We start from the raw sequence: 22,106 nt of genomic DNA on the forward strand, positions 1-22,106 counted from the left end.
CATTAAAAACCATTACAAACATTTTTTGGTTCACACATGTGAACAGCATATAAGCTAAAAGCATCTTAACCATTTTTAGTGGAGGAACCACTGGCTGTTCAGGGGAACCACCTGAGTATTTGAGGTTTTATCTTAGACCTCACCCCTTCATTGGACTTCATTGCACTTCACCAGCTCTTTCCCTCAGCTTGTCTGATACCTGGCCCCACCGGACTGGTAACCACTGTTAACCCAGGTTAATCAGTGTTAACTCATGCCTTAATGTAACAGACATTAACACATGAGTTAAACTGTTTGTTTTAGTTTATTGTGTTACTGTATAATGTGTTGCATCAATGTACATCAATAAAATTGTACAGGATTAAACAGGATTTCAAAAATATTAAACTGGCTGTGAAACCTTCACATGCAGTAGTATTTCCCAATTTGATATCTAGAACAACAATATGAGAAGTGGAATTGTATCTGAAGAATCCCTCAAGGACAATTTGCTTTCCGCTTGTGTTCAGAAACATTTCCATAATGTAAGTATTGTTTTCATCACCAGTGACGTTGCACAGTACAATATCCTTAATTCAGAGGTAAAAAGTACATTTATTCAGTAACTGTATTTAAGTGCACTTTTGGGGAACTTTACTTGAGTATTTCTATTTTATAACACTGCTATTAAACTACATTTCAGAGGGTAATACTGACTCTTTTTACTGCACTACTTTTCACTTTAATATTTTGAATAATCGTTTATAAATACGATACAGTATTAGAGACAGTATATAAAGTTGCTAATTATTGGTTGTATTTCGACAACATTAAAAATGATACGTTATTGTATCAATAATAATCCACGTCCAATAATACATATGATGAATAAAATACTACATAGTGATATGCATAGTGAGTATTTTTGATACTTATATTTTACAAATACAATGCAGTAAATACCACGCATTATGATGTTTAAAAACCAATTAATCCTATCAGATTATTTTTTTTAATTTATGGATAGCCAGCGACAATCGTTTGCGTTTTTGCTCTTGTTTTTTTCCATCAAATAAATTCCGATGACATCGTGAAATCAGATGGAGTATATTCACAACATTCATGTCGTTAAAGTGCTGTATGAATGAACAAGTTATATCTGTGATGTCCTGTTGATGTGAACGCTGATAAACTCGATTTCCCGCAAAATCGCAGAAAGCGAGAGCGGGTTGTATGTCATCTCCGGAGGGCAGCAGCCAATCACAGCGCCGGATTTTCTCACCGCGTCTCCCATTGGCCGACAACTGACTACTGCTCTGTTGTTCAGTACAAATTGAAGGAAACCACTCCGACAATAAATTACATCTAGATAATCAGCAATTTGATCAAAAACACCCAAGCGATCTCTGACATCAGACGATATCTGTGACAGTTGAATGCGGGGGGACCGCAGGCTTACGGAGGTTTGTTTTCTAGTAAACCATGCTAGCTCGGCTAGCTAACTAGCCAGCGTCTCGTCGCCTCCTCTTCATCTTCATGGGTTTCTGCTGTTGAGTCTGCCAGGCTTGTGCTGGGGGCAGCGAGGCAAACAAATTAATGCCATCAGCCAGGGTGGGTCGCCTTTATTTATATCCAGAATTTACTACATTTCTATTTTATGGTTTTCTTAAACACTGGTTAGAATTAACGAATGGATACTATTCTGAAATACCAGTCTAGCTAACATGGTAGCATTGTGCTTTTAGCTGAGCTAGCTAGCTCGACTGCTACCGCGAGTATTTGCTAAGCTAACTTGTTGTACTGCCACCGGTTGGTGTGTAATAATTCATGTGTTAACGTGTGTTGCTGTCTCCCTCGCAGAGCTCAGGTCATATTATGAGTGGGTCGAGTTGCAAAGCTAACGGCGCTGTGTACCCTGCCTCATCAGCAATGATGAACTCTGTGAAGAAGCCGAAGATGGAGCAGATTCAGGCCGACCGTGAGCTGTTCCTACAGGCCTTTGAAAGTGAGCGTTCACTCCTCGTCACTTTGTAATGTAGCTTTTCTGTGTTGGTAACATGAGAAGAACTTTTACATACTCGCACGGAACATTTAGTCAACCGCTTAACTTTACTGTTACTTATTTTGTGGTCAGTATTTGGTTTTGGCAGACAGGCCCTCGTAGTTTCACTCCCTCTCCAAAGGCAGCCCCAGATATTGTTTGTTAATAATAAAGCGTCTGTCATTGGCAGCTGTATTTAGGTAGCAATTATCAAACTGACTCGATAAAGACGCACGTATTGCTAATTATCTGCTTAGATTTTCTTTAGTTTGTGGGTTTTTGCCAGATCAGCTACCACCTGTTAACACCCCATATATTGGCATGTGTTTGTCATCAATTTTGCTTAGTTTCTCTGATCCTGACACAGAGAAATTGAATGAGAACAGACTGATGGAGGGTTGTGTCATTGTGTTTAAATCAAATATCAAAAAAGATGCCTTTTTTTGATTTCCAGAACCCACTCAGATATACAGATTTCTCCGCACAAGGAACTTGATTGCAGTAAGTGAAATGAACAACATATCTTTTCTTTGAGTCATTGTATTGATTAGCCTGCCCACTTCAAATGAGTGACTGAATAATACAAATGTCCCCCCCGCCTTTCTAGCCCATATTTTTGCACAGGACGCTCACCTTCATGTCTCACAGAAATGGCCGAACAAATGCCAGGAGGTAGGAAATATGGTGACATGTTTTCAGTTATGATTTGTGTACAGTGCTCTTTGTGTTACATATGAAGATGCCCCAACTGAGTTTTAAAAGATGATTCGTACCTGATATGTTTATAATTTGTCACATTATTAATGAATTCATTTGGAACCTGTGTGCCTGTTGACTCCTTCCTCCCAGGAAAACATTCAAAGTGGATGATATGTTGCAGACAGTGGAGAAGATGAAGGGAGAGCAGGATTCTCCAAGGTAACATAGCCTTACAAGAGCTGATGTGATGCCCCTTTATTGTGGTATAGTTTTCTTGATCAAAATACTATAGAAATCATACCAATACAATTAATGTCTCTTAGCTGCTTAAGTGATTATATTAATAGATGCTGTTCAGATTCAACCATTCGTATTAACAGCTGGAGCATTTGATATGACCCAGTGACACCTGTTCATTTTCTTTTGGCTCTTTAGCTTGTCTTCACATCTACAGTTAACCTTCACTGGGTTCTTCCATAAGGATGGTAAGCAGGCTTTATTCTTCACCAAGTGCTTGTGTTAAGTATAGCTGTGTAAAGAGAAATGCCCACAAATGTGTAGAAAACTGACTGAGCAAAGGACTTTTTTTACTCATAGTCATGCTCTGGCTATCATCGGGTCATTCGCGCAATAACAGGTTCAAAGTCCAAAGATACTCTTATACAGTCAGAAAAGTATTGGACACACTTTCCTCAGCACCGATGTGGATGCTGAACTTTTTTGTTTTGTTTTGTTATTTGTTCCAATACAGAAAAGCCATCTCAGATTTCAGAAAATGAACAAAATTCAGTGTCCTTAGAGGTGCTACTCGTCAAAGTCTGCCATAAAAAACGCAAGGTAAAGTAAAACATTACTGAGACAATCTCTCATTTGAGCAGTCATCTGCTGTTAGCCATCAGTCACCTGCTGTGTTTGTTAAATTTTGTTATATGTCTTTCAGGATGTCAGCTGCCCGATAAAGCAAGTGCCTACAGGTAAAAAGCAGGTGCCTTTGAATCCTGACAGTAACCAAACCAAGCCTGGCTCCTACCCTTCCTTACTGGTGTCCAGCAACGAGTTTGAGCCCAGCAACAGCCACATGGTGAAGTCCTATTCGCTCCTGTTCAGGGTGTCGCGCACAGGGAGGAGGGATACTAATGGTCTAGTCAACGGAGAAGCTAACGAAAACATTGGTAGGAAGTCCACTTCAAAGCCTTTTCTTTTTGTTTTTTGACAAAATACAGTTTGTACTGTGCACAGTGCATTTTGGGAGGAGCATATGGGATGCCACTGTAATCTGCTAGTTTGCTAGGAGCCAGTCTTTCTGTGAGCTCATTACCTAAAATAACATGTTCAATATAACTTTTTTTTTTGCTCTGTTTTCACTCTTGTTTTGTATTCTTATTTTTTGTGCACAGATGTAACAGATACTCCTACTAGAAAGAAGAGAAGTTCTTCCCATAGAGAGGAGGGAGAGACCACAGAGACATATGTTGCACAGATGACTGTCTTTGATAAGAATAGGTAAGATTTTGTGATTATAAGTTGTGGAATCTGTCCTTTTTTTGTGGTTCCTTTGACTCAGTCATGGGCTCTGATTTATTCTCTGAAGGAGATTGCAGCTGCTGGATGGGGAGTACGAGGTGTCGATGCAAGGAATGGAGGACAGCCCTGTGAGCAAGAAGCAAGCCACATGGGAAACCATTCTTGATGGGAAGGTAGGATGGGTTTGTACTTGTGCAGTGCATGACCTCCTTTGTCACATCTGACTTATGAGAACCTGTGATCTAAATACCAGATTTCTTATTTTACTTTTACTTGACCTTGTCGTCCTTTTCATACTGCCACGTCACTGACCACTGCACTGTATGACTGTCCCACAGAGACTGCCACCATTTGAGACATTTTCTCAGGGACCCACATTGCAGTTCACACTGCGTTGGACAGGTGATGCCAGCGGAAAGTCCACTGCCCCCGTCGCAAAACCCCTTGCCACCCGCAACTCAGACAGCTCCAGCCCCATGGAGACAAGGACCAGCAACCACCGAGCTGCCCTCATGAGTAAGTAAAGAGCACACCACAGGGTAGCTTGAACTTTGTTTTTAAGACCTGGCAGATTGAGAAATTCACCGTTACTTGGAGGATTTCTATCAGTATTCTTGAGTGGAACCATCAGTTTTTACAAAATCTTATTGTTACATCTCTGTTTACTTTTAATCCTATATTACATTTAAGAGCAGGAGGCAGAAAACATGAAAGATGGGAGGGGACATAAACAGTTTACCATTCCACCTTCTGCTTTGTTGAAAAGTACTGTAAAACTGTTCAGTGTGAACACCGGAAAAAGCTGCCAAATTCTCTGAGCAAAGCTGAATGGGTCATGGTTTTGGATTATTCACCCACTGTGATATTTGTGTGGGATGGTCTATTTGTAACTGAATCTGGCTAAATGCACTATGTGAGTCATTACTGTTGAGTCCCTTTCAGACATCTACTTCACTCTGTAAATGTATGAGTTTGAACAAGGCCCTGCATCATTTTTCTGTAGAAGTCACGATGGCAATATTACTAGAAAGTTCTGGTTTTTTTTTTTTGGTAATTTGAATTGGTATGTATGCTTATCCAGAAAAATGCCTCTCACTCTGTTCAGGGTGTATGAAATGGGCAGCTGAATTCTGTTATATCTAATAAATTATTAACTTTACAAGTGAGAAGTGGGGTCGAACTTACCTAAATGAGTTTGAAAATCCATCTCTGCTGCAATGTGTGAGAGCTGGAAACACTCTTCGTCCTTCTTATCATTACATTGCAACTTATCATAGTTCTAGTAGTTGTGGTGATGGGAAGGAAATGAGGTTTTTATGCTTCTCCTACCAAATGCTAAAGATTACTTGAGCATTACAGCTCCATCTATAATGGTCATGTTTGAGCAGAGCCTTCGCATAAAGTATGTTTTAAAGCCAAAATGCCATCGTTTTCACAGGTAGATGGAGCCAGGAGTTTTACAGACTCCATGTCTGAAAGGGACTTCGGAATTTCAAATTTTGATGTCATTGAAAAACAAATGCAGTTTCTACAATTTTTTTTTTTTCAAATACATGTTGAATTTATCAAATCCACAGAATTTGTTATTTGGTGATTCTCCAAGAATTAACTTCTCCATCTGTTCCCGTCAGCAGTGAAAGAGTCAGTCAGCACAGACATTCAGACGAGGAAAGAGCAGGTCCCGTGTGAGCCTCGGCAGAAGCTACGTATATTTTATCAGGTACACTACACCATAGTAAGGTATACATCTGGGCCTGGGACACTGATTTACAACAATCCTCTGGTGAGGTGACTGAATTACAAAATGTCTCTGCCTTTTTTTTTTTTTTTTTTTTGCAGCCATTTTTAAAAATAATTTGAATTACTGTCACATTTGAGACCTTAGAAAAATTGTACACTATAATACGGTAAAATAATCAAAGCTTACACAATGAGCTCCTCTGATCCTGATAGTTTGGTTATCAAATGTGACAGTAACTCTGAAAGTATGCAACACTGTGAGAGTCACCCATTTACATTTGCTGTGGGTTAATCTTCTCTGTTTTGCCTTGTAGTTACTAATGTGATCTATTCTTGCTCAGTTCTTGTACAACAATAACACGCGGCAGCAGACAGAGGCAAGAGATGATCTCCACTGTCCCTGGTGTACTCTCAACTGCAGCAAACTCTACAGCCTGCTCAAACACCTCAAACTCTCCCACTCCCGCTTCATCTTCAGCTATGTGGTAAGAGATGGTGTGTATATGTGTCTGTTAGTTTGTGTGGTTGAGCTTCTCATGCGCGGACGTCACCTGGCTTCAAGCAATTTTTAAGTCTGCGAATGTATCGTAACCAAAGATCCTGTACAGCAGCTCTCATCTGCAATGCTTGTGTGCCACAGCTCGGTAACAAACGTAAACAACTTGGTGGATTCAGGGTAAAAGAAATTAGGGGTCCTCAGAGCAGCCGCTGTTTAAGTCTTAAGTGTATTATTGTAAGTATTTTGTGAGGTTGTGAGTTATGTTGAAGACAGTTTGAGGGGGACAGTCATGGCCGAGTAGTGGCTCACTGTACAGACCATCTACAATGCAAATCTGTGGGTAAAGTTCCTCAGTCAAGAACCTGCTAACTTTATACTTGCACATGCAAGAAAAATTGGAGAGCTGGAAGAGTCAGCTAACTATTCACTGTGAGGGCCTTTCCACACAGATGTGTTGCTCAGAAACAGCTTTGAGCTCATATTTCAAAGGAAAGAAAGCAGCTTGTAGCTTTCAGGCCTGTTGGGGAGCAGCGTGGCCATGTTTTGTCACGCAGTGCAAAGAGAAAATGTTAAATAGTTCAGCTTTTTAGGCGATGAGGTTGAAATCATCTGTCAAACCACAAAGGGCAAGTCATGTTTAACAAGGGGTCTTAGAAAGCTTGTCTGTTCCCTCTTACTTTTTAATTGCGCAGCCAGTTTCTACTCGTTCTCTATTTGTCTCCGTCCCTCCCTACCCCTCTGACACTGCTTTTAGCTTCCTTTGAGCACCTTGCACTTGTCTGTCTGAACACTTTTATTCAAAGCATGTTATGGCTCACCCTTTTGAGAAGTCACGCTTTCAACCTTGACAGTTAGTGCCAGGTTGAGCAGACCCAGGCCCTCTGTGTTTTTGCTGAACACAATTTCCTGTAGAATTTCACTAATCCTTTTTTTTCCTCCTGCAGCCTGACCCCAAAGGAGCAAGGATAGACGTGTCCATCAATGAGTGCTACGACGGCTCATACGTTGGCAACCCTCAGGACATCCACAGCCAGCCGGGCTTTGCTTTCAGCCGCAACGGCCCGGTCAAGAGGACCGCTGTCACTCACATACTGGTTTGCAGGTAAACGTGTGACCTTTGCTTAACAGCAGCGTTCACGCTCAAAGTCAACGCATGTCAGAAAATCTAATTCACTTGTTTTAAATGAACATTTTAATTGGCTTTTCATTCACTCTAGCCAAGTCATAAATTAGTAATCAGTTGAATTAACTTTAATGAGCTTTTGATGAGCGATGAGGTGGGTTAAAATAAATGAGAACTGTTTGAGACATTTGGAAAGAAAGTGACCCTGAATAGTCTCAGCTTATTTTAGTCAGCAGGTTACTCATACTGGTGTGGTAATTAAAAATAAGTGTGGTAAGTAAATGCATGAAAACTCAAGCTGTGGTGTAATAAAGGTGTAATGGTATTTTTCTGTGCGACTTGAGTGAGTGATCTTTGAGGACAGTTTGTTGATGGTGCAGTGTCGGTTGCATTTTACAACAGCTTGTGACGTTACTCAGAATAGTTTTTAACTAAAAGTCATTGTATGCAGCGTATTCAGTTTATTTTCACTGAAAATAAATGTGAAGCATTTGAGAGTATATTAAAAAAATGAAAAGGCTGGTACGGAGGTAATTATGTACTAAAAAAAAAACCATGAGAATATGAAGATTTGAAATTCCAGTGTACATAGTTTATATGCTGGATTTCTTTCTCTCCCCCCTCCACCAGGCCCAAGAGGACCAAACCGAGTCTGTCAGAGTTCCTGGAGTCTGAGGACGGAGAGTTGGAGCAGCAGAGGACCTACGTCAGCGGACACAACCGCCTCTACTTCCACAGTGACAGCTGCATGCCCCTGCGGCCCCAGGAGATGGATGTGGACAGCGAGGATGAGAGAGATCCAGAGTGGCTCAGAGAGAAGACTGCCACAGTGAGTTGACATTACTTCACTCACTTTGGCTGGTTTCACTGTGGAATAAAAATGATGCCCCATTTATGGAGACAACCTTAAAGGTCCAGAAAGTTGCCAAAGAGGAAACTTCTCATGTTATTCCCACCTACTGAAGCAGCAGCTATTGATGGAAGTAACAAAGACCCCAGTAACTATGGCTATCTATTTGACTGTGTCTAGGAAACGTACACAACCAGACAGAATGAAAAATAGTTGTGTTTCTGAGGAGCTTTGATAAAATTTTAAGAGGAGGGGGAAAACATAAAAATAAAGCTTTGGAATACTGATTTTTGGTGTCGGATCACCATAGCAACAAAGAGTCAAAGCATTTGGGTCGTGCCTGTTCCCCATAAATAACTTAAAGGTGCTCCGAGCAAAAAGTGTTGCCAACACTGTACGCTTCTTCAGCTGGCTCCTACACCCATACACAGCATTTATACCTCTTCACTATTGATTTCCTGAACCTGCTAACATGACTTGCTGTAGGATAAGTCTCTGCCACTATTAGTGTCACTATTAAGACTAAGAGAAAATGTTTAAAATGAAATGATTACTAGCAAAATTGTTCTGGTTTTTTTAATATATATATACACACACACACAGTATGATGTTTGTTGTGTAGCTTATCATATAAATCCATCTTCTCTTTAGTGTGGTGTTGTCGCACCGGCTGAGACTTCATGTGTTCAAATTGCATCAAACAAATATCGTACTTGTACATTTTTGATTTTGATTTTTTTTTTCTTGTTTGTTTATTTATTTATATGTTTTTACTTCTTACAGCAACTGGATGAGTTCACAGATGTCAACGAGGGAGAGAAGGAGGTGATGAAGCTGTGGAACCTGCACGTCATGAAGCATGGGTATGTTTTGAATACTGAGAAGGGGGTAGACATTAGTGGTAGTTTTACTTTTAAGCAGTGTAATGATTGTGTAATGTGTATATTCAGGTTGTTTTAGTGTATCTTTATCTTAACTGTGTTATACTATGGGAAACCGTTGTCAGTTATTTATTTAAACAGTGTTCAAACGGGAAGTTTGAACAATTAGCTCATAATCAATTTAGTCAAATATAACTAGTATATATAGTCACACTCAAATCTAAGCTCCTCTGTCTTCTATTTTCCCGGCAGTTTCATAGCAGACAACCAGATGAATCAGGCCATCATGCTTTTCGTGGAGAACCGTGGTGCTCACATCATCCGCCGTAACCTCTGCCGCAACTTCCTCCTGCATCTAGTCAGCATGCACGATTTCAACCTGGTGAGCACAGCCACCATCGACCGTGCCATGGCCCGTCTGCGGCAGATCCAAGAAGAGCTGCCGGACACCGAGGAGGAGCAGCAGGACCAGACTCTGATATCAGCAGGAGCCTGCAACGGCAACGCCGTCACCTCCAGTGGGGGAAAGCAGGGCAAGAGGACAAAAAGCGCGCTAACGGACTGATGCAGGCTGGATGGAACAATGATTGTCATGGGTTTTTTTTTTTTTGCTTTGATTTGTTTCTTTTTGATTTTTTTGTTCTTCTTCGGTGAACATTACCAACCCTTTGGTGCTTAGATAGGTGGGAGAACTGGTCAGTGGAGGATCTGACCTAAAGCAGACCAGTATACAAGGTAAACAAGTTTTTGAAACTTGAGAACTGAACCAAATATGAACAATATAAAAGTGAATCACCCACAGCTACACAAACCAGGAATCTGAGGACTGGATGATGCAAGTTGAACCTACTTAATATGCATTTTGTAGGAGCCACTGAAGTATCTGTGTTTGGGTGAGAGCGTGAACAAACTGAATCTGCTGATGTGGCACGACTGCCTTTTGGTATGTCCTTGTTATAGACAACTGTATCAAGACTACAGTTAAAACTGTAATGGTAACATTGTCTCTCTTGATTATTTGTACACATATACAATAACCTTGTTGAAAACTTATCCTTTTAGCTGATTATTTTAGCACTTGGTGTTTGTATTTAGAAAGCTTACATTAAAATTGTCTTTTTTTTCCCTTTTTTTTTTTTTTTTAAACCATGCTGCGCCAAATGTTGAATGCAGCTTTTCCACTGTCATCAGTGGAGAAACGTCAGTGCGTTTGACTTCACTCTTGTGAATGACAGTTAATTTGAAGGGTTATACAGTTAAGAGAACATCACAGTAAAAATCTACACTTGGCATCGATGCCTAGAGTATATAAAGCTTGTGTTCGGACCCCCAGATGGATTGTGGGTTTTGCTGGTAGGTTGCCACGACAGTAGTGTTATACTGTAAGCTTGGATCCTGGACAAGAGAATAAATTCAGATTTTGGGTCCAGGCTAAACTCCTACTTCATCACTCCATCATGCCTTTTGGCCTGTATTGATAATAGCTCAAGGAAAGCCAGGGAAATTAACTTTTCTGAATATTTTCTTTTTCCTAAAAGACTTACTGAAACAACCAGCAGCACATCACCCCATGTATGGTGTAGAGTGCATAGCACCGAAGATATAAAAGTCAACAGTTTTCTGATGATACGGGCACCTGTAGTTTGTTTTCACATTGAGGTCTGAACATGCTGTGTTTTTTTTTAACATGCGTTCTATGAGTATCAGTAGCTGATTGACAGAAATGTGTGTACATGTATCACATCAAACGTTCAGCTGAGCCCTGTACTGAATCCAATAATTAACAGATTGCAGTTCTTCTCTCAAAGCAATATGCTGTTTATTGGATGGTTTGGTTTTCAGGTCCAGTCAGCTGTCTGTTCTGTTAGGTGCAGTTTATGCCAAAGGGGAATGTTTTCATCAGTCTATTAGTTCCGTGTATTTTTACATTTTTTTTTCTTTTGTTCATTCCATAACCAGTTTAAAAAAAAAAAAAAAAAACGGTAGTTGTGTTTTGTAGTGTGCACAGAAATAGGTGATCATCACCAGTCATTATTTCATCCGACTTCCCTTTGGGACAACCAAATTAACAATTTATTTTTTTCTTCCCTCCACCGTTCATAGAGGGTTTCTGTATTCATCTGGAAAAAGGGAGACACTCACCATTATTGTCAAAACACCCTGTTAAAAATTGTGAACTGTACACTCTGGCTAAGGGGATTTTTATATTTAAAGAAATAAAAATACATTTGACCTTATTTATGGTCGATTTTGGATATCAGCCATCATTACACTCTCTCTGTCGTGGTTCCTGCCTCATGATTCCAGCTGCATAATAACCCAGTCTGAATAATGCCATTCCCTCCAGGCTAAAAACTCGGGTTGTAAATTATATATCAGCAATTCATGCAACCAAAAGTTATCTATATTTTACATGCAGGATGAAACATTGTATTTTTCAGAGGATGAATAAAGAAAAGTTTGTTTGCTGCCTGTCAACAAAACAATCACAATTTGCGTATTAAGCCGTATAGAAAATGGAGCTGGATCTCGAATGTGCCCCCAGTGTCATGCAGGTCAGGTAGGTCATCCCTTAACAGGTAGTGATCCCTGGTTGAGGGGTAGGAGTACCTGGCTGGAAGAATAGTCAAAAAGAACCTGTTCACTATTCTGGAGTGAGAACAGGTAAAACAAATAGCGTTTGATACTCCGAGATTTTCTGAATTTATGGCCTCAACACAGTGTAATGTGTGTGTCATATCCAATTCACAAATCCAGCTTTTGCTCTGCTTGAAAAAAAAATGACCTAAACAATTATAATCTTCAAAATTGTTGCCAGTGTATTTTCTAATCAATTAATCAACTAATCATGTCAGTTTTAGAGTACTGACTGGTTTCCGGGTGCCTGGAGAAATCAGTTCGGTTCACTTGCTAAACCGTAGGAGAAAGCATCTTTGTAGTTTGGCTTTATATAAACGATCTTTGGCTGCACCAAAAGTTCCCGGCGCACGTTTTTGACGTCGTTCTACGACAGTTTTGATCTGTTAAGGAGATTTTTGTTTTTATTTGTAACGTTTACCTTTTTACTTTAATTAATTTGGCAAAAACTATACAATTAGCTAATTTTGTCCGCGTAAAACAAAATTAAAGATGTAGTTTAGCTCGGTTTAGCTTAGCTTACCTCAACTTAACGTCGCACAAATTGACGTTACGACGCTACATGCATGGCAGCCAATCGTCAAAGTCAAGATGCCTGCGGACAGTGTTTGAATTTGGATTTCTTTACGATGCGAAACAAACTCAGACGGAGCAAAAACTGTAAGAATGCATCGCGCCAAAGCGAAAACCGAGCACAAACTACCGAGGTGATAACGTTAGTGTTTTCAGAGTCGAGCTGCTCCAATGATAAAACATCACCAGGGAGAGATTCAGCCTCTCTGGCTGCGAAAGACCAATATGGCTCCTATGCTGCCGAGAGAAAAGTTCAACCACTGCAGGAGCAGAGGAAAACGTGCTGCGCTAAAGACATAAAAATTGCTCCCATTTTCTTACGAACACCAAGGCAGAGCCAGAGTAAAGGGAGCAGCGGTGGTAAGTTGGATCCGCCTGTGGAGAAGCTGCAGAAACCAGTGGCTCCTCATCAGCGTGATGATTTGCGAGGGGTGGAAAGTCAGCATCGGTTGTCAGCATCCACAGTATCTCACCTGACACAGAAAGGAGGGGTTATTCCGTCTACCAGGAGAGGACAGCTGTCACCCTCATCTCTGCACAGATGTCTGGAAGAAATCCAAACATCCAATCCAGCATTTCCTGTTCAAGCAGTGTTCAGCACTTTGCAGAAGAAAGCAAGTGAAAGCCTGCAGGACTGTGGATCCGCAGGTGAGACTGATCAACAGTCTGTTAACAGACTGACTGTCCACCACTTAAGATGCTCCTCTCTCCTGTCCAAAGCAGACAGCTCTCTGCACCCACGCTCCCTACAGAACCATTTAGAAGTGAAGAGGAAACGAGGAGATGAAAACTCTGACAGGGTGTCCAAGCGTCTGAGGTGTGGCCTCACTGCAGAAGGTGCCGTTGGTTTGGGTCAATGTCACCTCCAGGGTTTCCAGGAAAGTATTGTCCTCCCTGCGAAGAAGCAGCCCAGGAGCAGTAAGCTGAGCCGCACTCACAGACTGAGGTATCAGAGTGGAAGCTTAGCGGGTCTGGTGAACGACTGTGAGCTGAACTCTGAATGGACAAATGACACCAAATCTGACGGCCAGTTACCTTTAACCCATGATATTCTCCTTAGAGGTACACCTTCTCATACACTGATGCCTTCGTATTCCTAAGGCATATTTTTTGTGTCCTTTTAATAACATAAAATAAACTTTTTTTTTCCTTTTTTGTCTAGAAAAATCCAGTTTTGAGGATGTTCTCTGGACAGACAAGTACAGTCCTCAGCATTCAAGTGAAGTCATTGGTAACTCTGTCTCAGTGAACAAACTGCACAGGTGAGTTTTGTTTGTTAGCTCTCTAATACTTTTACTGATATATTGGACTTGAGATCAGTGTAAGCACAACTTTTTCTTTTGATTTCTGTCTGGAATTCAGTTGGCTGAAGAAATGGAAAGTAAGAGCTGACTGCGAAGAGAGGAGAAAAGAGGAGGAAAGGAAAGATGACGATAACACCAATGGTATGCCCTGGCATTTGTCACGCGTTGATATCTCCGCTCACGGGGCAGATTTTAAATGCAAGTTCTAATGAGCCATGACCAAACATTTGTCACAAGCCTGCTTATTTTCCCCATATCCACATGACCAGAGTTTTGTTTTAATGACCGGGGATTTCCATTGGTGGGATTTTTTTGGTTGGGGAAAAATGAACGACTGTCCTTCTGTGCAGACTCGTGGGACTGTGGAGACTTCCAAGGTGAGGCTGGGCCAGAAGACGACAGAGAGGATCCGCTGTGTAACACAATGCTGATAACGGGACCTCCAGGCGTGGGAAAGACTGCCTCAGTGTATGCCTGCGCTCAGGAGCTTGGCTTCAAGGTTGGATTTTTTAATGAACAGCTTCAACATCTTTCATTACATGTTGATAAAGGCTGATAATTGCATCCATATTTATATCTTTAAATATAACTATGCCAAGGAAATCATCATTTCCACCAAACATTTTTTCTTGGTTGGGTGAAAAGTCTCACCACTGAGAATAAGAACATTAGCATGTTTCAGTACCTTGAGATAAAACCATGGATTTGTGAGATGATCCTTTCTTCATAATATTGTGGCCTTTGAGGACGTTTTCTGTTCTATACATAAATATGTTACTCAAAGATGAGTAGCTTACTTTCATTTCCATCCGTGCTCATGCTTTTGTAGCTCATTGAAATTACGACTCCTTTCACTTTTCTTTTGCTTCAGAGAAGATCAAGAGTCTGAGATTACTCTCAAAAATTATGACACTGCGTATCCTAAATGAAATCCAGTCAAAAGGGCACATTTAAAATGAATTACTTGGCTAATAATGATATTTCGTGGCCCTTAAAACGACCAAATCACATGATTTTTCACCAGGTCCTGGTCCGCTTTCTTGACAAGTAATCATTTGGATGTCGTACATAAGCAAAAGCAATCATCATTTCATTTTTCTTTTCCTTTTCAATCAAAGGTGTTTGAGGTGAACTGCTCCTCACAGCGCAGTGGCCGCCACGTTCTGTCCCAGCTAAAGGAGGCTACCCAGTCCCACCTAGTGGAGACGTCGGGCAAGGACCCACTGAAACCAGCTTACTTCAACAACTACAACAGCAGCAGCTGCACTCCTAAACCCGAGACTATACCTGGTAGGAGATGACTTATAAAGATGGGGTCATTCATTCATTCATTAAAATGTCCCTCCTTCAACAATGATTGTGCTTTTGAAAAACTTACAAAGTCTCAAGTTTATGGAAATATATCTGGAGACAGTGGTGGAGCCCTCAATATTATATTACTTATTTTACAGGCATTTGTATCCTTCTTTTTTTTTTTTTAACAGGAAAACCAGTGCCTCCCAAAAATGTCATCTCTACCTCAAAAAAGAGGGCAATGCTGAATATTGGCCGCTCAAGTCGCAAAGGAAAAGCTAATCCAGCCACAGTCACTTTGGCCAACTACTTTAAGATGAAGGCCAAAGCAGATCACTTACACTTTCGTGGCCTGTCGCCATCTGAGAAACCAGACAGCAAGAAATCGGGTAACCCATCACCAGGCTGTGATCAAATAGTGACGCAGCGCAAAAAGACAGCCACGTCACTCATTCTGTTTGAAGAGGTAAACTGTTTGGCAACCCATCACTGTAAGACCTATAATTTAATGGACACGAGAGCGCGCATAAGTATGTTTGGTCTGGGCTGATCCGTTTGCAACTGTCTGCTCCCACAGGTTGATGTCATATTTGACGACGATGTTGGTTTCCTCGCAGCCATCAAGGCTTTCATGACAACCACTAAAAGACCAGTCATTCTGACCACCAATGGTAATCGCACACACTGTGTAATTTTGAACAGAATAACATCTGAAGGCAAGTTGTGATGGAAAGTAAATGTCGTCTTTAGATCCCATGTTCAGAGAGAGATTCAACTGCAGCTTGGAGGAAATCATTTTCAAAACCCCATCAGCGGTAAGTCGAACTTTTATCTCTGCATTCTTGTACAGCTTCAGTGTGTAATGCATGTAAGGAGTTCCACACTTTCCTTGTATGCTTGCGTGAAAAAAAAAAACCCTCCATCTGTTCAAAGGTGAACGTCTGTAGCTACCTGCGGCTGGTGTGTTTGGTTGAGAATGTGCGACTGGAGTTGGATGACGTTCGCAGCCTCCTCAGACTCACCTGTGGTGACGTCAGACGCTGCCTGCTGCAGCTGCAGCTCTGGGTGCACAGTGGTGGAGGACGGGCATCTCAGATTGGAGGCTTGTCTGAAGAGCCCACTCACTTACAGTGTAAGTTCCTCTAAATAAATCACAATCAGTCCCCCTTATAGATGTGGATTTTGTGACTATATACTTTTAAGGCCAGATTTACAAGAATTTTCTCCATTTCCTAATCTAGGCTCATATGCTGCTGACGGAGGAGACAATTTAGACTCCAGTCTCCCTCCATACGACACAGGCTGCACTGCCAGCATGTTAGGTCTCCACCCTGTGACCCAAAACCAACTGCTGAACCTTTTAAAGGCAAGTATTCATATCTCTACACAAACCTCACAAGCTTGTCTCCAAAGAAAAATGAACTATGTCATTAATTTATATTTGATTCTTCAGTGTCAGCATTGGTCTGAGACAGACATGCACAAGCTCCTGAGGCTCTTAGCTGAGGGCTGGAGAGGAGGTGTGCCTCTTCTCTACACCAACCTGGAGCTCCTTCTACCCACCGGCGCGAAGGGATCTTCAGTCCAGTACCTGGACAAGGTGACTCGTTCTGGGCTGCAGAGCGAGCTGGCATCCTCTGACACCGATCCCAGCTTCCAGCAGATCAAACGAAATGTCAGTCCAAAGCCATCAGCGACCAACAGCAAATCTGTTCGGAAAATCTCCAGGCTTAGTAGAAGGAAATATATCGCACCACTGTTTGACACCACATCATCTTCCACTTTGACACACGAACCTCAAATTACCTCATTACCATTAAGAGGGGCTCGTTCAAGACTCCCTAGTTTAAGTGACAAAACTGAACAAATATCTGCCAAAGTGGCAAACGGCTGTTTAGATGCCCTGACTGACTTCTTTGACCTCATGTCGTACCTTGACGTCACACTGCCAGCTTCAGCCATGCTTGTTTCAGGCTCGTGCAGACCTGAGGACAGGTTTGTCTGGACAGGAGCGGAGATAAAGGACGGCTTGTTGGATGAGATGAGCGAGGGGGAGGACCGGAGCTGGAGCCAGGAAAGGCTGGTGGATATTCAGGCCGCTGCTGAAGGCTTGGGGTGTCACATATGTTGGTGGCGAGTGTCTGAGGCGTGGACCAAAGCCCAAAAATACAGGCAGGAACTGGATGACAAAAAGTGGGAGAGGCTGGTGGAGAAACTGACGTTCCCTGCTTCCTCCAAACAACAGAGCCTCCGATTTAGTTTTCAACCTCTGCGTGCACCAAGGTGAGGGTGTTCTCCATCTCAACTCCTGATCTCAAATACTGATTCAGACTGATTTTCAGGAGATGAGATACACAGATGCATTGAAATGTTTTAAAAAAAAATGTGACTGAGTATTTTCCATCTATGCATTTATTTTCAAAAACAATTGTTTACCTTATTTTTCTAGAGGAGCCAAAACAGAAATGTCTTGTTTTTTCACCATGTTACACTTGTGCCTCTCCCTCCAGTGTGACCCAAAGGAGGTACGAGCTGAGCAGGAAGGTGCTCAGCAGTAAATCTTTCAGCCTGCTGGGGAACAGACAAGCTGTCAGTGTCGACTACATGCCGGTCCTCCGCTCCATCTGTCGCCTTCAGAGAGCACAGCGACAGAAAGAGGAGCCAGTCAGGTGAGCCAGACACAACACGCGTTTAAATTCACGTTCACTCAGAGAGGTCTACCGTTCAAATACTGAAGATTTCACACTTAATGGGCTACTATTAAGTATTAATAAGTTATTAAGTAAAATCCAATTTGATTTCCATTATAATGAAGCCAGTAACATCAGGTGTGACAGTGGAAGGCAGATGATGGTAGCTGTATTTTTGTCCCACTGCTTCATTATGCAATTACCATTAGTTTCTTGCTGGATTAAATAATGTTAGTTAAAAGTGTTATACCTCAATTTGACTAGTTAATGTGCAGTCAATAAAAGTTATTATTTGCAGCCAAAATTCAAATGATTTATCCCTGCAATAGGTGTCTGAACCACCTCAGCAGTGTGCCCCTGGGCCTGACAAAGTCAACTATTCAACTCCTGGCAGAAGATTTCTCTTAGGGAAAAATCTGTAAAGACTGCCTCACCTTACCCCTGTCTATTTATTTTACTGAGCATTCATTTTACTGAATACTGTTAACCACATGAATTTTACACAAGTGAGATGTGAAATCATGTTTTATTTACATGTAAGTGCAACCATGACGAGTAAAATAAAAATGTATATTTTTTTATAAATTAGCTTGATCTTGTAATTCTTTTAGGCGTCTCCAAATCTGCTTGACATCAGCCAGTTTGACTGTTCACATATAGACATGGGTTGCTGATGAGAATCGTGTGTGTGTGTGTGTGTGTATCTGTGTGTGTTTATATATATATATATATATATGTGTGTGTGTGTGTGTGTGTGTGTGTGTGTGTATGTATATGTTGTTTTGTTTTTTTTAAATTGTAAAAAGTTATTGCATTAAGTCTAACACGCACCAACTTGAATGAAAGTCCTCAGACAACAGAGGACGGTGTACAGTAATTAGTTTGTACAAGTGTCCAAACAAGATCAACAGCAGAAGTAACAAAACACCATAGCAACCATCATGCTTAGCATCCCGAAAAAAAAAAACCAAACAGTACTGAGTGTTTTATGTAACCATAACAATATTCAGTACTTTAAATATGCCATCAACCACCACCATATCTGTTCAGGGGTACAAAAGGGCTCAGAATGCCACTTAGGAGGTTTGTCTTAGAGGATGTAGTGCATGGTCGGGGCATGAGATCAGTCCAGGTGGCGGCTAACTGGAGGATTCACTGAGCAGCTCGTAAAAAGCTACAGCCTGGAGAAGAGCATCACAGAGTTCCTCTCCTCCTCTTCTGCTCCCCATTTGGAAGGAGTTTCTATACTTGACCAGCAGCTCTTGTGGAAAGTTTATCCTGGGAAACTTCTGTGTCACAGACTCAGTCATCAGCTGCCGGACTGTCTGTGCCCCGCTCGTCCGACACTCGCCCACTATTAGTCCAAAATGGCGTCCCACAGCAATTCGCATCATGTTCAAAACTCTGCAAAGGAAGAAAGAAATTAAGGAGGGGATTTTTGTGTCAAGACATTGCATGTACACTCACTAAGTGTTCAAGCTTAAAACTGCACACTTCACCAGACAGAAGCCACAAAAAAAGTGACAACGCTGAAGCTTTTTCCCCACCTGGGAGGAAGGTTAGACTCTGGTGCTGAGTTTCTGGGCTCCAGCATAGCAAACAGCATGGCCTCCACTGCCCTCATGTGTGCCATGATGGGGAACAGAGCAGTGTTCTGGACTGAGATGGAGGATTTCTCTATAATGTAGAAGTCAGCAGAAGGAAGGAGCGACACGACTGCAGAAACCTGTTGCCAGTAGAAAAAAAAATTACAAGTGGGTTTAGATTTTCTGTTGTGAGTTCCACCCAAATGTTAGTTACACAGGGAAAAACACAACATCGTTGAACTAGTAGTTTATAATTTCAATAGCAGCATGTACTCTGGTATTCATACTCACATCATTCAAGTAAGCAGAAGCCATGTATGTGCCTCTCAAGAAATTAGGACATTCCATCTGTTTCCAATCCAGTAAGGCCATCCCGCGGTCCACATGTGCCCAGGCGATTTTATTAGTCCCACATACTATCGACACTATGGAATTGGCATCCTAAGTAAACAAATACAGAATCATGATAAGTGCTCACAGTGAATTTTCCTGCTTTCTCTCTTTACATGTAACATTTTGTTTGAGACGGCAGGAAAACACACTTTCTTGCTTTGTGGTACACTCAGGCCTGCATTTCAGGCACAGGTGTAGCGGAGCTATCTAGAGATGGGTGAAGAATATAAGGAAAAACCAACATCACGATTTGTTTCACTATGAGCCTGCAGAACATCTTCCCTGATCCCTATGGATTCTACAAGTCTCTGGGACTGTTTTTCTTCGTACATATACCCTCATTTAGTGTTTTGATTAGAGTAGATATTATTTTGTGGCCCATGGGCATTCCACTGGGTTGAGATCTGGTGACTAGTAAGGACCAATGAATGGAAGTATCTGCTATGTTAGGCTGGGTTTTTGGTGGCTGGCAGGAAGCTGGAAAAACACTTGGATCGGAACCCAAGACAATCTCAATAGCCTGCCCAGCCAACACATTTTAATCTGTGTTGTAACCCTTGGCTGAAAATGATTAGATTCGCCTATACGGGAGCAGAACCTCACCTCCAACCAGGACCTGTCAACCTCTGGTCTGATAAACTTGGCCAGCTGTATCCTTACTTTCTTCTCCTTCTTAACCGGGTTGAGGATGGAGTTGAAGACTATGACGGCACTTTTGTGTTTCAGCAGCGGTACGTTCACCACACTTTCCAGACTTTTAAAGGGTCCGTTTTTAGTCCTGTAATCCACAATGTTGAGCGACTTGCGGCCTCTGAGGAGCTTGACGGTGGCCAGCTCTGACGGTGAGGCGGTGTTGAGCAGCTGGAGGATGGCGTGTCGTTGCTCGGAGGTGTAGCAGTCGTCCAGAGGTTTGCTGGTGTCGTGCTTGCAGGGCTCAGAGGAAGAGGAGGAGAGGGTGGCGTTCAGGGTCTCAAAGCCGGCCACGGGAACCCGGCTTCTCCAGCAGCATGTGCACTGCAGGTAGCGCAGCTCCAGCTCAGGGAGGGAGCCGTGCTTAGGGCGACAGAATAAACCAGGCTGTCCTGCACACTGACCTATGGAAGGAATGCAGCGGAGGGAGCTCACTGGTCAAATCAACTTGTTGGGACAGAGTAAAACCATGAAAAGCGGAGACTCTCCACAACACATGAGCACGGAGCCTTAAAGTAAATTACTATGAACCTGTTCAATAAAAGTGTCCGATCCGAAGGAGAGTAAAACTGAAACAGATACAACCGTGGAAATATTAATATATCCTCTAAACGCTTGAATTGGCATTTACAACTAGCAAAGTTAAATTAGCTCAACGCTGCCGGTCTGTAGATTGAAATTTGTGCAAACGGCGACTAAGACACAAAACATTTCACCATGAAAACTTACCTCTCTGAACGACCGATGACAGAAATCGCCTGGCCACCCACATTGTCGTCAATTAAAATTAAGAATCGATAGATTTATCTACAGTATCACGCATGTTGAACAAATTTGTCCTTTGGTTGTTGTCCGACGCTTTAGAATCGACCGGCGTAGCACAACAACGCCACTTACATTGGTTCCGGAGGGCTTCTCCGTCTACTGTGTTTACCGGGGAACCGACGTTAAAGACGAATGCTGCCATATACCGTTTGGGAGTGTGAAGAGTTAATGCACTAATTCACATAGTGCTGATTGCTGAAATACTGAGGTGCATTAATACATATTTTTTATGTTAACGTTGCCTTTTTCTATCATTGAGGGTAGAATAAATGTTAGAAACACGTCTTACTACTGTTCAACAGCAACACAGACGCAGTGATTTAATGTAACTCAGTATATTTACTCAGGAACTGTACATAACTATACGTTTGAGTTACTATTTTATGATATTTTAATATTTTACATTTATTCCACCCTTAGGAACAACACTCCTCATCACAAACCCGTTCAACAGCACCACAAACTGAATTTGACTGCACTAGTTTCAGCTGGGTGTACCTAATAAACTGGCAACTTGGTATGTCAAGCATATATGTATTTGTCAGCTTGTTTTGCAGTTCTCCTGCCCCCTAATGGCCAAAATATATTAATGCAGCTTGAGATGTCGGTGTGGATGCTTTGACATAAATTTATAGATGTGTCTTTCTGTATCATAACTTCATGAAACTTTAATCAAGACTGTTTATATTTACCTTACAATCTATGCTTTTTAGCATGAAAACACCTCACCCGCTGCCTTCAAACTAACAGTTTTCTATGAACTACATACAAGCCTATCA

At 41.7% G+C, this 22,106-nt stretch overlaps 3 protein-coding genes across 4 annotated transcripts; 2 read left to right on the forward strand and 1 right to left on the reverse strand.

Annotated features, from left to right (window-relative positions):
* Positions 1–1,282: 1,282 nt before the first annotated feature.
* On the forward strand, positions 1,283–11,591 carry suz12b (SUZ12 polycomb repressive complex 2 subunit b). 2 transcript variants are annotated; one of them, XM_041036946.1, is made up of 17 exons: positions 1,283–1,590; positions 1,840–1,984; positions 2,475–2,521; positions 2,628–2,692; positions 2,870–2,938; positions 3,155–3,204; positions 3,471–3,556; positions 3,660–3,891; positions 4,117–4,222; positions 4,311–4,416; positions 4,582–4,759; positions 5,875–5,963; positions 6,325–6,468; positions 7,427–7,584; positions 8,236–8,434; positions 9,239–9,318; positions 9,589–11,591. In XM_041036946.1, exons 1-17 carry the CDS (start codon positions 1,576–1,578, stop codon positions 9,899–9,901), a joined length of 2,082 nt encoding a protein of 693 aa, XP_040892880.1. In that variant the 5' UTR covers positions 1,283–1,575; the 3' UTR covers positions 9,902–11,591. The 2 variants fall into 2 exon arrangements, with proteins under 2 accessions (XP_040892880.1, XP_040892881.1); XM_041036947.1 differs by having other exon boundaries at positions 5,878–5,963.
* Positions 11,592–12,552: 961 nt separating this feature from the next.
* On the forward strand, positions 12,553–18,412 carry atad5b (ATPase family AAA domain containing 5b). Its single transcript, XM_041035187.1, has 13 exons — positions 12,553–13,608; positions 13,709–13,808; positions 13,909–13,991; positions 14,201–14,349; positions 14,969–15,140; positions 15,335–15,609; positions 15,721–15,814; positions 15,894–15,958; positions 16,077–16,275; positions 16,385–16,509; positions 16,597–17,426; positions 17,654–17,812; positions 18,163–18,412. Exons 1-13 carry the CDS (start codon positions 12,603–12,605, stop codon positions 18,239–18,241), a joined length of 3,336 nt encoding a protein of 1,111 aa, XP_040891121.1. The 5' UTR covers positions 12,553–12,602; the 3' UTR covers positions 18,242–18,412.
* tefm (transcription elongation factor, mitochondrial) lies at positions 18,347–21,356 on the reverse strand. Its single transcript, XM_041035188.1, has 5 exons — positions 21,232–21,356; positions 20,416–20,906; positions 19,711–19,860; positions 19,381–19,559; positions 18,347–19,237 (listed from the first exon to the last, which is right to left on the reverse strand). Exons 1-5 carry the CDS (start codon positions 21,272–21,274, stop codon positions 18,973–18,975), a joined length of 1,128 nt encoding a protein of 375 aa, XP_040891122.1. The 5' UTR covers positions 21,275–21,356; the 3' UTR covers positions 18,347–18,972.
* Positions 21,357–22,106: the final 750 nt, after the last annotated feature.

This window comes from Toxotes jaculatrix, chromosome 4 (genome assembly GCF_017976425.1).
Source record: "Toxotes jaculatrix isolate fToxJac2 chromosome 4, fToxJac2.pri, whole genome shotgun sequence".
NCBI lineage: Eukaryota > Metazoa > Chordata > Actinopteri > Toxotidae > Toxotes > Toxotes jaculatrix.